This window comes from Lepus europaeus, chromosome 12 (assembly GCF_033115175.1).
Source record: "Lepus europaeus isolate LE1 chromosome 12, mLepTim1.pri, whole genome shotgun sequence".
In the NCBI taxonomy this organism is placed as follows: domain Eukaryota; kingdom Metazoa; phylum Chordata; class Mammalia; order Lagomorpha; family Leporidae; genus Lepus; species Lepus europaeus.
The window spans coordinates 91745253-91758783 of NC_084838.1; the positions used below are offsets into that span (position 1 = coordinate 91745253).

Here is a 13531-nt window from a genome sequence, read left to right on the forward strand (position 1 = left end):
TAGTGAGTGGAATTGTCTGAGGTGTCCCCACCCTGCTGTGTGTGTAGCCCTGCCCATTGGTAAAGCTTCCTTGCCCCTGGGGTTCTGTTTTCCTCCAAACTCATGCTGCTTGTGTTGTCTTTACCCCCAACAGGGCATGTTCTAGCCTTGGCCGTCTTTGTGGTATAAAATGCCTTGCAGAGGGCAGTGTGTGTGCCACAGGGAGTCACAGTGTGGACCCAAGCCATGCAACTCCACAGGACTCTGCCTGTACTTCTTCATCATAGATCAGAGATGGTCCTGTTAGAATTGAGGCTGGGGAGCCTCTGGCTGCGTTTGTACCCTTGCTGGTAGCATCCTTTGCTTATGCAGGTGCTATGGCACCTGGGGCAAGAAACGATGCTGGCTTCTCACAAGGGCTCCAGCATGTTGAATGCACCGAGTATGGTGTGTTTTATGTAGCTGGAGGCTGTGCTTAAGAGGAAAGAAAATTGCTCTTGTAGTTGAAAAAAATAAACTCACTAGGAGTAACAAGTCTGGACTTCTCCCTTTGAATCAAGACCCTGCACTTACACTGTGCTTCCAGGATGGTCTTGAGATAAAGGAAATTACCCATTCATTTTGCAAAGAAATGCTTGAACACTTAGTTTTTACCAGTGCAAGGACAGTGAACAGGATAGGAGAGAGTTTTGCTCATTGTGGCATTCCCTTGGGGGGTGGTGTAAACATTGAACTCACAAACCCCTGGCAAATGTGGTCAGAGGAGGTGCAGAAGAGCAGCTGGTGCAGAGCAGGCAGAAGGCAAGAGTGGGGGAGAAGGGGGATGGAAGTGAGAGGAGGCCCCGGACTGTGATGGAGGTGCCCAGAGTGGGCCTAGCCTGGCTCGGGGCAGGGGTGGGGAGGAGGGAGACCCTTCCAGTCCTTGGGAGGGAGTTTGCTCACCTCTGGCGACAGATGGATCCCTGTACTGTGGGATCGTTCGCTGCTGGAAATTCATGAGTTCCTGTACCCCAGAACTCTGCCCTTAGCTTCTTTAACAGATTGATTGTAGAGATGTTTATACTTTCTAGACAGCAAAGTAACAAAGGAGAGAGATCTTCTGGTCATCCTATGAGATGTGCCTCATGCCCTGGGCACACACCCTTTACCCTCTACCCTTAGGACTGCGCAGAGTACTCCAGGTCAGGCCAAGGCTTGCTCTGTACGGACTTACCAGATGGGACAAGATGTCTGCTACAGAAAACAAAGGGCTAATTTTACAATTTAGAAATGTTTCCTAAGAGCATGTTAAATGGTACCACGAGGAAGCAAAAAGTCAAATTCCAAATATGGGACAATCTACAAAATAAATGGCCTGGCTTCCCAGCGGTAAATCAGTGGCATTTTCTTAAAGGGTGATCGTGTTAGGTGGTAGGGACTGTTACTTATAAAAAAGACAACTGAAAAAGAAAAGCACCCCTACGCATTATACAGACAAGTGTCTTAAATGGCTGAAGGTCTAACACAGCTTACAGAGGAATCACAGACGGCAAATGAACATGTCAGAGAATGGTTGTCTTCATTTGAAAAATCTGAGGAGTGCAACTGAAAGCAGAACATCTTTATTTTTATTTAATTTTTTTAAAGATTTATTTGAAAGGCAGAGTTACAGAGAGAAAGAGAGAGACAGAGAGGTTTTCCATCTGCTGACTGGTTCACTCCCCAAATGGTCACAGTGGCCGGGGAGCTGGGCTGGTCTGAAGCCAGGAGCCAGGAGCTTCATCTGGTTCTCCCACATGGGTGCAGGGGACCAAACACTTAGCCATCCTCTGCTGCTTTCCCAGGCACATTAGCGGGAGTTAGATGGGAAGTGGAACAGCAGGAAACTGGCGTCACAGGCGGTGACTTTACCCACTATGTCACAACGCCGGCAAGAATACTTTTATTTAACTTATGAAATTGTCAAGTGTTGTTTGAGATTTATTTATTTATTTGAAAGAGTTGCAGAAAGGGGTCTTCCATCCTCTGTTTTACTCCCCAGTTGCTGCTACGGCCAGGGCAGGGCTAGGCCAAAGCTGGGAGCCAGGAGCTTCTTCTAGGTCTCTCACATGGGTGGCAGGGGCCCAAGTACTTGGGCCATCCTCCACTGTTTTCCCAGGCACATTAGCAAGGAGCTAGATTGGAAGTGGAGCAGCCAGAACCCATATGGGATGCTGGTGTCACAGCAGCTTAACCCACTACATCACAGCACCAGCCCACAACATTGGTTTTTAATAGTAAAATGTGATAGAAGGGGCCCGGTGCTGTGGGGTAGAAGGTTAAGACTCTGCCGCAATGAGCATCAGGTCCAGGCTGCTGTACTTCAATCCAGCTCTTTGCTAATTTGCTTAGGAAAACAACGGAAGATGGGCTGAGTACTTGAGCCGTTGTACGCATGTAGGAGACCTGGAAGAAACTCCTGGCTCCTTACTTGGGCTTGGCCCAGCCTTGGCTGTTGCTGTCATTTGGGGAGTAAACCAGTAGATGGAAGATAACTCTGTGTGTGTGTGTGTGTATCCTTTTTTCTCTGTTTCTCTGCCTTTCGAATGAATAAGTCATTTAACAAAAATGGTGTGGGTTTGGTGGGGCATGGGGGCCCAGCTCTCCAGAAGTTGCCCCTCAGCCCCCAGCCTTGCCCATGAGTGCTCTAGGGAGGGTGGAGTGTACTGTGCAGCACAGGTGCACACAGCTGGCAGATGGGACGTGCTCTTGGCAGCCATGTTCATTACCCCTCCTCTTCAGTTCATTGTTCCAGTGCCTCATCTGGCATTCCAGTTTCTTCAGTTGGACACTTGTTCGATGTCTGTTTCACTGGACATGGGGCTGTGAGTCATGGGCTCTTCACTCTAGGGAGGCTGAATTCCTCTTTAGAATTTTTGAAAAGTCCTTGATAGATGGGGCATCCTCAAGATACATGGGGCTTGTCAGGCTTAGTAGCTGGATGCCTGGTGTCTTCCGAGAGAGGACAGAGGCCACACCTGTGGGGAGCCTGGCCTGCGTCTGAGCTCAGCTTTTCTGCGCCACATAGACCGGTAACTTCCTTCGGGCCCAGCCTTTCATAGTGTGGCAGGAAAATGAGAAACGTGCTGTTTTCTAACTGAATACTTCCCTCATTATTTTTGTTATAGCAGCATTGGCATATATTTCTAGCTTTATTCCTGGTTAAAGTTTTTTTAAAAATTGAAATAGCTCTCTTGTTTTTCTTTTGGTACTTTTCAGATCATCTTAGTCCTGGTTTGGTTTTATAAAAAATTCAGTTGAATCCTTGTGCAGATGTTTATTTTGTGTTGTTTTCAGGGATTCATTTAGGTTGGTAGAATTTGAGTCAAGTCTGAGATTGCTGAATTGAAGTTTCTAATTCGTAGTTGTATATCTTTTTCTAATTATTATCTCAATACAAAGGTGTATTACAATAAGAGGAATCTCTCATGATCCCACTTCAAAAGTGATAACTGTATTCAAAGAATCGATGAATATTCAGATAATTATTTTTCTCTGCATATTCTAAAATGTGACTTTTATAGTAATGAGGTCTTAGGGACAACAATTTGCCTTAATTTCTTTTCTTCTTTTATATTTAATACATTTATAAGGATATTCATATTCTTATCTGTGTATGTAAATGTAGATCTATATATAGACAAGTATATGCAATATTGCATCAGTGTTTTTATACTTTATTACTGACAATTGTAAATGGATATGCAAATGTCCTATTCAGAAAGAAAACTATCTTGATTTCTCTTTTTTTTTTTTTTTTTGACAGGCAGAGTGGACAGTGAGAGAGAGAGACAGAGAGAAAGGTCTTCCTTTGCTGTTGGTTCACCCTCCAATGGCTGCTGCGGCCGGCACACCGCGCTGATCCAAAGGCAGGAGCCAGGTGCTTCTCCTGGTCTCCCATGCGGGTGCAGGGCCCAAGCACTTGGGCCATCCTCCACTGCACTCCCGGGCCATAGCAGAGAGCTGGCCTGGAAGAGGGGCAATTGGGACAGAATCCGGCACCCCGACTGGGACTAGAACCCGGTGTGCCGGCGCCGCTAGGCGGAGGATTAACCTATTGAGCCACGGCGCAGGCCTTGATTTCTCTTAAAACTTTTTGCCTTTATTTATAGATATTTGTTTTACTTTCTGATTTTTAAAAAAAGATCTATTTATTTACTTGAAAGAGTTACAGAGAGAGGGTAAGAGGCAGATCTTCCATCTGCTGGTTCACTCCCTCACTAGCTACAACAGCAGCTGGACCTAGAGCTTCACCTGGGTCTCCCATGTGGGTAACAGGGACTCAAACACTTGGGCCATCTTCCACTATTTTTCCCAGGTCATTAGCAGGGAGCTGGACCAGAAGTGGAGCAGCCAGGACATGAACTGGTGCCCATATGGGATGCCAGCTTTGCAGGCAATGGCTTAACCTGCCATGCCACAATGCTGTCCCAGAGACATTTGATATTTGAAGGGATGGTTGTGTGGCCTTGAGTTCACCAGTTCCCATAGCTATCATATTAGATGAGAAGCTTGCTGTATTGTTTGTGAATTAAATTAGTGAGTATGTTAAAGCTTACGCTGTTGCTTCAAAGTTAACTATCGGTGCAGTATAAAACCAGACCATTGCTTTGGTTTTTAATGTAGAATAACTAACTGGTTCCATTCGGCTCCCCTTTACCTGTCACTCCAGGGCCTGGGCCCTGTGTCCTCCTTTTGGGGTGGTGTGGATGCTTCCTGTGATTCCTCACACCAGCCTGCTCTAGGGTCAGGGCCTCCAGGCAGGGGGCTGGTCGTTTCCTTACATGCCATTGCCTGTCTGTTGTGCTGATATACTGCTGCTATATACTTACTTAGGTTTTGAGGTTTTAACACATGGTAACGTGTTGACTATCTTATAAAAGCAATTCTGAATGTTACTGTTGGCAAAATCTAGTTTTGGTTTCTCCTATTGCAATGAGAGGTTCCAGCCATTCCCTTCATTGATGCAGATATTTGCGTCAGTCTTGTCACCAGGCTGCAGTGCAGTTACTATCTCCGGACCTTCACTTGCAGGTGGAAGAGGGTAGCTCCATGACTGGTGGGCCTGCCAGATAATAGTGAAAAACCCCAATAAGCCTGAGAAAGCAGCGAGAGCCATGTGTGTCTATTTGCCGCTTAGGAAAGCACTTTGTCTATTCCTAACATTTGTGTCCTCATTGCCATGCATGTGTGCCCTAGGCCATGACTGAGTGATTTGCTCTCCCCAGCTTCTCACCACTGCACCCTGATTCCCCTCCCATCAGGACCCACCTCCTGAGCCTCCCCTTGCATCATGTCAGCCTAGCTTGGGTACTTCCATCTCCTGGCCTGTCAGGGGAACAGACCCTTCCACCCCAGTGGTGTTTGCCCTGATGTCGATCCACCTGGTGTCACTAGGCTTCTCTGGTCTGCTAAGGTGCACCTTGAAATCCCATATCAGAGCCAGTCTATGCAGAGGAGTGGTATGCTGTGCTGTGGAGACCTTGGAGCCTGGGCGTGATGGCAGTCTTGTCACATTGGGTGTATAGGTCATTGACCAGAGGAACTCCTTGTGGAACTGGGATCAAAGGGCTAGAATGAGGCGAGGCCATCTCATATCTCCTCTTTTGTAGATTTTAAAGATAGAACTAAAATGAAGCCAATTGGAATATAAAATTAATGGATCCTAAAATCTTTCAGTCTGTCACACAGGTCAGTTAGGAAGGGAAGTGGGGGGCAGTGTGCCGCGCTGGGTGCTGCCCTGTGGTGAGCACTGCTCTGAGAGGCTGTGCAGGGACAGTGCTCGGAGCTGTGTGCTCTGTCCTCCCACCTTGTTGGGGTCTGCTCCATTTCAGTTTTTAAAGTGCTGCTTAAACCAGCCACATGTTTTCTTAGGCTATAAACGAGTCACGCTCAGTGCGTTGGTTTTTTTTGTTTTGTTTTGTTTTGTTTTGTTTTGTTTTTTTTTTTGAGAGGCAGAGAGAGAGACAGAGGTCTTCCATCTGCTGGTTCACTCACCAAATAGCCGCAACAGCTGAAATCTGAAGCCAGGAGCTTGGAGCTTCTTCCGGGTCTCCCATGCAGGTTCAGGGGCCCAAGGACTTGGGCCATCTTCTTCTGCTTTCCCAGGCCATAGCAGAGAGCTGGATCAGAAGTGGAGCAGCTTGGGATTTTAACCAGCACCCATATGGGATGCCTGCATTGCAGGTGGTGGCTTTACCTGCTACACCACAGCTCTGCCCCCCAACAGTTTTATAACAAGTGCTTAGTGAAATCCTTCCCCCTGGTGTTTGAGACGCTCCATAATCTGCCCATCACTTTCCTACCCTATTTTTTACTATTTTGCCCAAAGTAGCCATTTTCCAAATACATGTCCGTTAACTCCTTGTTTGCTAAATCTCTCCTTGGCCTGAGTGCACTTTCTCAGCCTTCCTGATTTTGCAATCTGAGTCATCTGTCCAAGATCATGGCCAGTGATGCACCTTTCTGTGAACAGACTGAATGTGCTATACGTGTTGTTGCATTAAATTAGTCTCTAGGGTCCAGTAGCAGGTAAAGCCGCTGCCTGCAGTGCCGGCATCCCATAAGGGTGCTGGTTCAAGTCCCTGCTGCTCCACTTCTGATCCAGCTCTCTGCTATGGCCTGGGAAAGCAGTACAAGATAGCTTAAGTCCTTGGTCCCCTGCACCTGCTTGGGAAACATGGAAGAATTTCCTGGCTCCTGGCTTTGGATCGGCACAGCTCCGGCCGTTGTGGCCAATTGGGGAGCGAACCAGCGGTTCTCCTCACTCTGTATGACTCTGACTTTCAAGTAAAAAAATAAATCTTTAAAGTGTTGTATGACATTTGATCTCAATAACACAAACTCTCATCCTGGCCAATAGCAGTCAGTTACACAGTGGGACTCTGTTGGGTCTCCCTATGATGCCTGGGGGCTTCTCCAGGCAGGGCCTGTCTGTGTCTTTCCTGTGCCCACCATGGTGCTGTGCTCATCATGGATATGTGGGCTGCTGGGTGAAATCTTCCTTTATTAGAATTACATCTGTAGGGAAGGGGTGTTAAGGAGTGAGATTTGTAAAGCATGAAAGGTATTCTAATTATTGAGTCTGTAGATTCAGTTTAGGGTCCTCCTCATTCTTGTGAGCTTCTTGGGAACATGATTCACGGGAACCAGTAATTGTGTCCTCTTTACCTTCAGCCACATCAGCGGGAACAAGATTGGCTGGGAGAAGACAGGAAGCCATGCAGAGCCTCAGGCACGGGGGGACGCAGGAGACCAAACAAAGGTACAGAGTCTGTGCCTTTTATTCTTTAAGTCCTGGCTCTTTATACCCTTAGTGCTGGTGATCCTTTTAAAGACACCCCCCCTAAGCATGCTATCAGTGATACATGCTTTTCCACGGGGACAACAGGGCTGAAGGTGTCCTTGCCAGCCCTCATCCTGCCTGTCTCCCTGCAGCCCCTCCCTGCTGGACATGGTGCTGGAACCTTGCTGAACTCAACTTCCTTGTGGGGTTTTGTGAGGATTAACTGAGAAAGTACCTGGGATATGTGTGTTTAAAATGGAAGCTAATTCCATTTCTCTTTTCTTCCTTCTCCTACCTGTTGATAATGACGTGAAGAGATGTGTTTTTACTTTGCAAAGCCACATCTGCCACATGCAGTCACTGAGAGCAAGCAGGGCTGCTGCAGGAAGGATTGTCCTGCAAATAAGCAACGAAAATGCTTTGTGGATGCCTGTTATTTTCAAAGCACTTGGAGTTGCTTCCCATCTGTATTCTTGTGGCATGGAAAATGTAGAAAACACTTGTGAACTATCTGTGAGTTATGCTTCTTAAGACTAATTTTGGCCCTTTGTATTTTAAAGGATAAAATTAAACAGTCAAGTACCATTGTAAAGAGTGCATTTTGTTCCAAAACAGAAAATTGTACATATTTTTAGCATTAAGTCAAGTAATTGGCAATGCTTATTTCGAACATATATAATTGCTCTTGGACACTACTGAGACAGTTCAGACCATGGTGAAGCATCTCTCTTCTTCCCTCCCTCTCTCTGCCCTCACCTCTTGGGAACCGAAACTGAGCTAGTCATGTGAGGTCCAGGCCCATTCCTGTCCTGTATACATCATGGGTTTTGGGGCCAGATGTTAAGAGAATGGAACATTTTCTGCCTCAGCATGCTATGCAGGTATCTCAATCTTAGTGTCTATGCATCTGTGCCTTTGTTTTTAATGAGATTAGCTTATTGGTTGCTGCTTTTAATTTTTGCCTGCATCTGATTAATTTGAAGCTTTATAATAACAGCAGAATGCCTGAGGCAGTGAAGAGTGACAGTGAGGAAGGCCTAGATTTGACTCCCAGTTCTCTGAGTCACTGGCTGGCTGCATAACTAACTGTGGTCAGATCATCACTCCTCTGAGTGCTGATTTCCTCATCTGGAAAGACATTAGCAAAATCCCAAGGAAAGCAGAGCAGGGAGGCCCTGGGCCGTGTGGGTGTTGGGAGGCGCTGAGTGCAGAGAGCCAAAGGCCCAAGGAGCAGTTGGTGGGGTTGGGAGGACAGGACCAGAGTTGCCTCCTGAGATGCGTCCTCCAGGCCCCTCCCCGTCAACACCACAGCTGTGCCAGGTGAGTGATCAGGTTGAGCACTCTGATTGCTCCGTCCTTAGGACAGTTCTAGCTGGTCTCTCTAGGCAGGGTTCATTCTTACCCTCCTATGGCAGGTGGATAACACCCAGCACCTTCACGATGAGGAGAAACTTGACATGAGCTTGCATCTCTTCTCCCTGCCTTTTACTCTGCAGGCAGAAGGTTCATCCACTGCCTCTTCGGGAAGCCAGCCAGTGGAAGGCAAAGGGAGCCAGATGGGCACAGTCCAGCCGATCCCGTGCCTCCTGTCGATGCCCACCAGGAACCACATGGACATCACTACCCCTCCCCTGCCCCCTGTTGCACCTGAGGTGCTAAGAGTGGCTGAGCACAGGCACAAGAAGGGGCTGATGTACCCCTACATCTTCCATGTCCTGACCAAGGTATTATCCAGGGTCCCTGGAGTGGCTTCTGCTTTCTGACAGATGGTCTTCCCACGGCTGTTTGGTCTTTGTGTCTTTTATGAATCATTTTTCTTATTAACACTATTTGAAACTGAGTTCATTTTCCCCTTTCTATCCATTGAACAAAAGGTCAAAATTTATATTTATGAACATAGTTTTAAAATGACTTGTGGAAAGTCTCATTCTCCCCTTTAATTCAGTATAAAATATTTTTGAAACTTCTAATGAAATAATGACACTTGATATTATGACTTGTAATATTTTTTTCTTTTTATTTCAATTTCAGAATTTCTTAACACCATAGGAGGGTACTTCAAAAAGTTCTTGGAAAATGTGTATTATGAAAAAACTGTGAATGGATTTCAAAAATTTTTTTGCACCAAAATAAACTTAAATTTCCTTGTTTTCCTCTAAAGGCAGAGAGAAAGAGAGCTAGCTTCCATCTGCTGCTTCACTCCTCAGATGCCACAGTGGTCTAGCAGGAAGCTAGAGTCAGACGCCAGAGCTAAGAATTGAATGCAGGCACGCAGGCGCTCCCATACGGGATGTGGCTGTCTTAACCAGTGACTTAACTGTTAGACTAAAAGCCTACCCCTAAACTTTTCTTTCAATTCTGTTTTCCATGAACTTTTGTAAGTACCCTGGTATTTGTGATGTAATATCAGGTTTAGTTTTAACATCAGATACAATGTCTGATATGATCTCTTAATATGCATCCATTGAAAATATATTCCACTTTTTGAGTGGTTAATTTAGCACTTTATGTATTTTGACTTATTCATCTATCTCATTGAGTGCAATTTTAATAGTGCTAATAGAAAAAAATGGAATGTGTGATTTTTTAGTCAGAAAATGCAGTTTTTTTAACATGGTGTCATAATTTCATTTTATTAGTGTCATAATTTCATTTTATTAGTCATATTTATTAGTGTCCACCAAATCTGTACTTAAATATATATATATATATATATATATATATAGTGTGGTGTTAATTGTTTTTAAATCTCTTAGAATGCAGCTTTGTGTATTTAAATTTCCTCATTGATGTGTAATCTTTGTGTTACCCTTATAATCACAGACCTACAAGTAACAGGTTATCTCAGTGACAAGATTTGTCATGCAATTGGTTTATTATTATGCATTATTAACATGTTTTCATCAATACCTATCCTACTATATATAATCAGATTTTTTTCTGTTTTCTGCATTCCATCTGTGGTTAATAAAACGGAGCCATTAACTGACAAAAAGACACTCCTATTCCACAGTGCTCCTGAGATGGACCTCAACTGTGAACCAGTGCAGATCTGGCTTATTTTTGTACAGTAAAGAACATGAAGAATATTAAGCTAGTACTAGTTATTTAGCTCCTTTAATTTTGTTTTTAATCGTAATTGCCTGCAAATATTATCTCTTATTTGATGTGGTATATACCTGTAGTATCACTTTTCAGACTGTGATTGTAAGTACGTCTTATTTTTTCGGGTTCCATATAAATTATAAAGTATAAGTAAAAATTTGTTGTTATGGGGAAAGGATTTTGCTTAGTACGAGAGATCAAAATTTGGGAAAGGCATCTTTCAAAATAACAGTAGAGAGGTGGCATCCCCTCCCCTAGGGACTGCTTGAGGTGCAAGGTGTCCCAGGTCACCCACAGTCTGCGTTGCTGGGTTTGATATGTGGGTGGTCAGCAGATCGCGTGAGGGTTGTAAGATGTACCAACAAACTTCTTCAGTTCTGCCAAATTTCAAGGGAAGATATTGATAACATGACTGTGGTTGACGAAAGTAAACTGTCTTTTCAGATTTTAAAATAGTACTTTAAAAAGTTTTCCAGTATGTTAGCAAGGTTAGACCATAATGTGCACTATGTCCTATGAACCAGATGGCTCTGGTATTGAATTATACAGGTTGAGACATTTGCAGTGAGTTGAAGCTTCATAGTAATGTAGAAGATTATCACACATAATATTAAGAGAAACACTCTCTAAACCAGAATGCTACAACACACATAGCTGCTGTATTACTGAACACAAAAGCAATTTGGATAAGGGAAAAGTTTGAAATTAAACATAGACAAAAGAAAGAATATATGCTATGAAATTGTTACTGAAAAAATATATATCAATAAATTGAGTGGACATTGAAGGTCATAAATGTATTTTCATGTTATGAATATACCTAAATAAAATTTCTTGTGAAATATCTTGAGATGTATCCGGGTACCGTGCCCCTGTGCCAGGTGCCACAGTGTTCTGGTAGTGATCTCAGTGCCGGAGGCTGCAGTCAGTCATTTGTCTCTTGGCAGCCTGTTCTTGAGCCAGATGAAATTTGTGTCATGTTGGCCATGGAGAGTGAATGCAATGGGGTGCCTGCAGTGAGACACACTGCACACTCCCCACACTATGGCAGGGGCCCAGTACACCTCATGGTGGAGAGTTCTCTTAGGTACACCATTTTTAATATATGATAGTTTTTTTATGAGTGAATTTGGAGAAGAAAATTTGACTCAGTTTATTTCCAGGATACCATTTGCTTGGATTCCATAGAGATCATTTAAAATTATAAATTTTATTACGTATAACCATCTTGGCTCTCTAAATGAAAGTTAAAAATCTCAGTGTTTTCTCTGCTATTTGTTGTCTGGTGTTATCTGTCTAGATTGTTTCAAAAACTTTGGATCATCTATGTGGCTTTCTTGTGTTCTTGGTTTCAGATTAAAAATAAAATAATGTTGATTTTATTTTGATTCTGAGTATGCAAATTGACCTTAGCCTGCCAAATGAACTGTTCCTAATGTCTCAATGTAGGCGAGTTCTTAAACCATTGGTTTGGAATAGAATTGCAATGTCATTAATGGAAATAATACAGTATATTTCTGTGAGTTTATTGTAAATTCAACATGAAAAATGTGCAATATTATTCTGCTTTCTTCCATGCAAAGGGTGAAATCAAAATTGCTGTTTCTATTGAAGATGAAGCCAACAAAGACCTGCCTCCGGCCGCCCTGCTCTATAGGCCAGTTCGTCAGTATGTTTACGGAGTCCTGTTTAGTTTGGCAGAAAGCAGAAAGAAAACTGAGAGACTTGCTTTTAGAAAGAACAGACTTCCACCAGAATGTATGTACTGTGACAATCCGTTGTTTGTTTACCTCGCTACCTCGTAATCTCTTGTGCATTTTCTAAAGCCTTAGAAGACTCATGACTGAGTTGGCCTAAGGGCCTGCGTGTCCAGGAGGTGGGTCATCACTGGGGTGGTAGGCCAGGGTGGAGGCTCTCAGAACAGGAGAAGCCAGACTTCTTCCTCAGTAACGTCCTAGTAACGATGTTTGTTTGGTAATAATGATAAAACAGTAGGGTTTTACTTTGCACCGAATGTTGACCTGAAAACAGCCATGGATTGCTGTCACTCTGTAATGACCACGTCTCAGTGATCGGGATGCGAGTGTGTGTGCTCTGGTTTATGAAGTGCAGATCTGTTCTCTCCAAGCATCCAGTGGTCTGGAGAGCTGGTCTGCAGTGCTCTGGTGCTGCCGTGCACAGCTCTGTGGCTGTAGTTGAGGCCTTAGGACCTGAGGGGGCATCATGGGGTTGGCCATGATTTGCCTCCAAGCCCCTGAGGTACCCTGTGCACTTGTAGCTGATTGTGGGGCAGGTTGGTGGAAAGACTGAAAAGTATTATTTGAAACGGTGGTTGAGTTTTGGGATCAGTAGCTTTTTCCTTCATCTTCTTGTGGGCCTGTATCCTATTTTGGGAAAACAATTCCTTTCTGTTCTAGGTAATTTTATTGCCTAATGAAAAGAATGTAAAAGACACTGTGTATTTACTAGGAAGTACAGGAAAGATCCCAAAACATGCAGTCTGAAATAAGGATATTACAAATTGTGGAAATGAAAAATTACCAGGTCACTCTCCAAAGCAGGACCTTCAGATACGGGCTACCCATGATCTGTGTGGAAGGAAGTACAGGCCTGGTCAGGAGCTGAAGCTCATCGCCTGCACCAGCCAAGTGGTTCTGAGCTTTGGAGCCTCCAACTAGAGTCAGTGTCTACTTACGATTAGCATACCAAAACTACGATGCACCAGGCTTTGAAATGAAGCGACTTTTGCCACTGTTCCCTGGGGATGGTTGCTCTGGAGCCACTGCTGACCTGCGTGATGGGAGCTGACGGAAGGTGACGCCTGTGCTCCCGCCTACTGCCTCTCACCCTCGCATCCTTGATGGCTGGAGATGCCAACTGGGGCACCTAGTGTGGTAGATGATGTTCTCCAGGGATCCGGGACATAGTCATACGTGCACACTCTTATTCTTTCCTTGTGTTGTGATTGTCTTGTCATGTACATGGCCAATTGCTGCCCTGCAGTCCTGTGGCCTGCCTGGCCTGGGCCCCTTTGTTCTGCACTCCTTTTCTTCTTGGCTGATAGTGCTTGTGCTATGCCCATCTAGTCCCGCTTCCTGGGACACCCAGGCTGCTGTGGCACCCTCCTTATCAGCTTCTGAGTGC

General features: G+C 44.6%; 1 protein-coding gene across 2 annotated transcripts in view; it reads left to right on the forward strand.

The window, feature by feature from the left end:
* Positions 1-13531, forward strand: part of FAM120A (family with sequence similarity 120 member A) — a 116020-nt gene that overhangs the window by 66869 nt on the left and 35620 nt on the right. For both annotated transcript variants that reach the window (XM_062208511.1, XM_062208512.1), the window contains exons 8-10: positions 7174-7261; positions 8779-9006; positions 11971-12145. In XM_062208511.1, coding sequence (XP_062064495.1) covers positions 7174-7261; positions 8779-9006; positions 11971-12145 — 491 coding nt within the window. The remainder of the gene's footprint in view (positions 1-7173; positions 7262-8778; positions 9007-11970; positions 12146-13531) is intronic.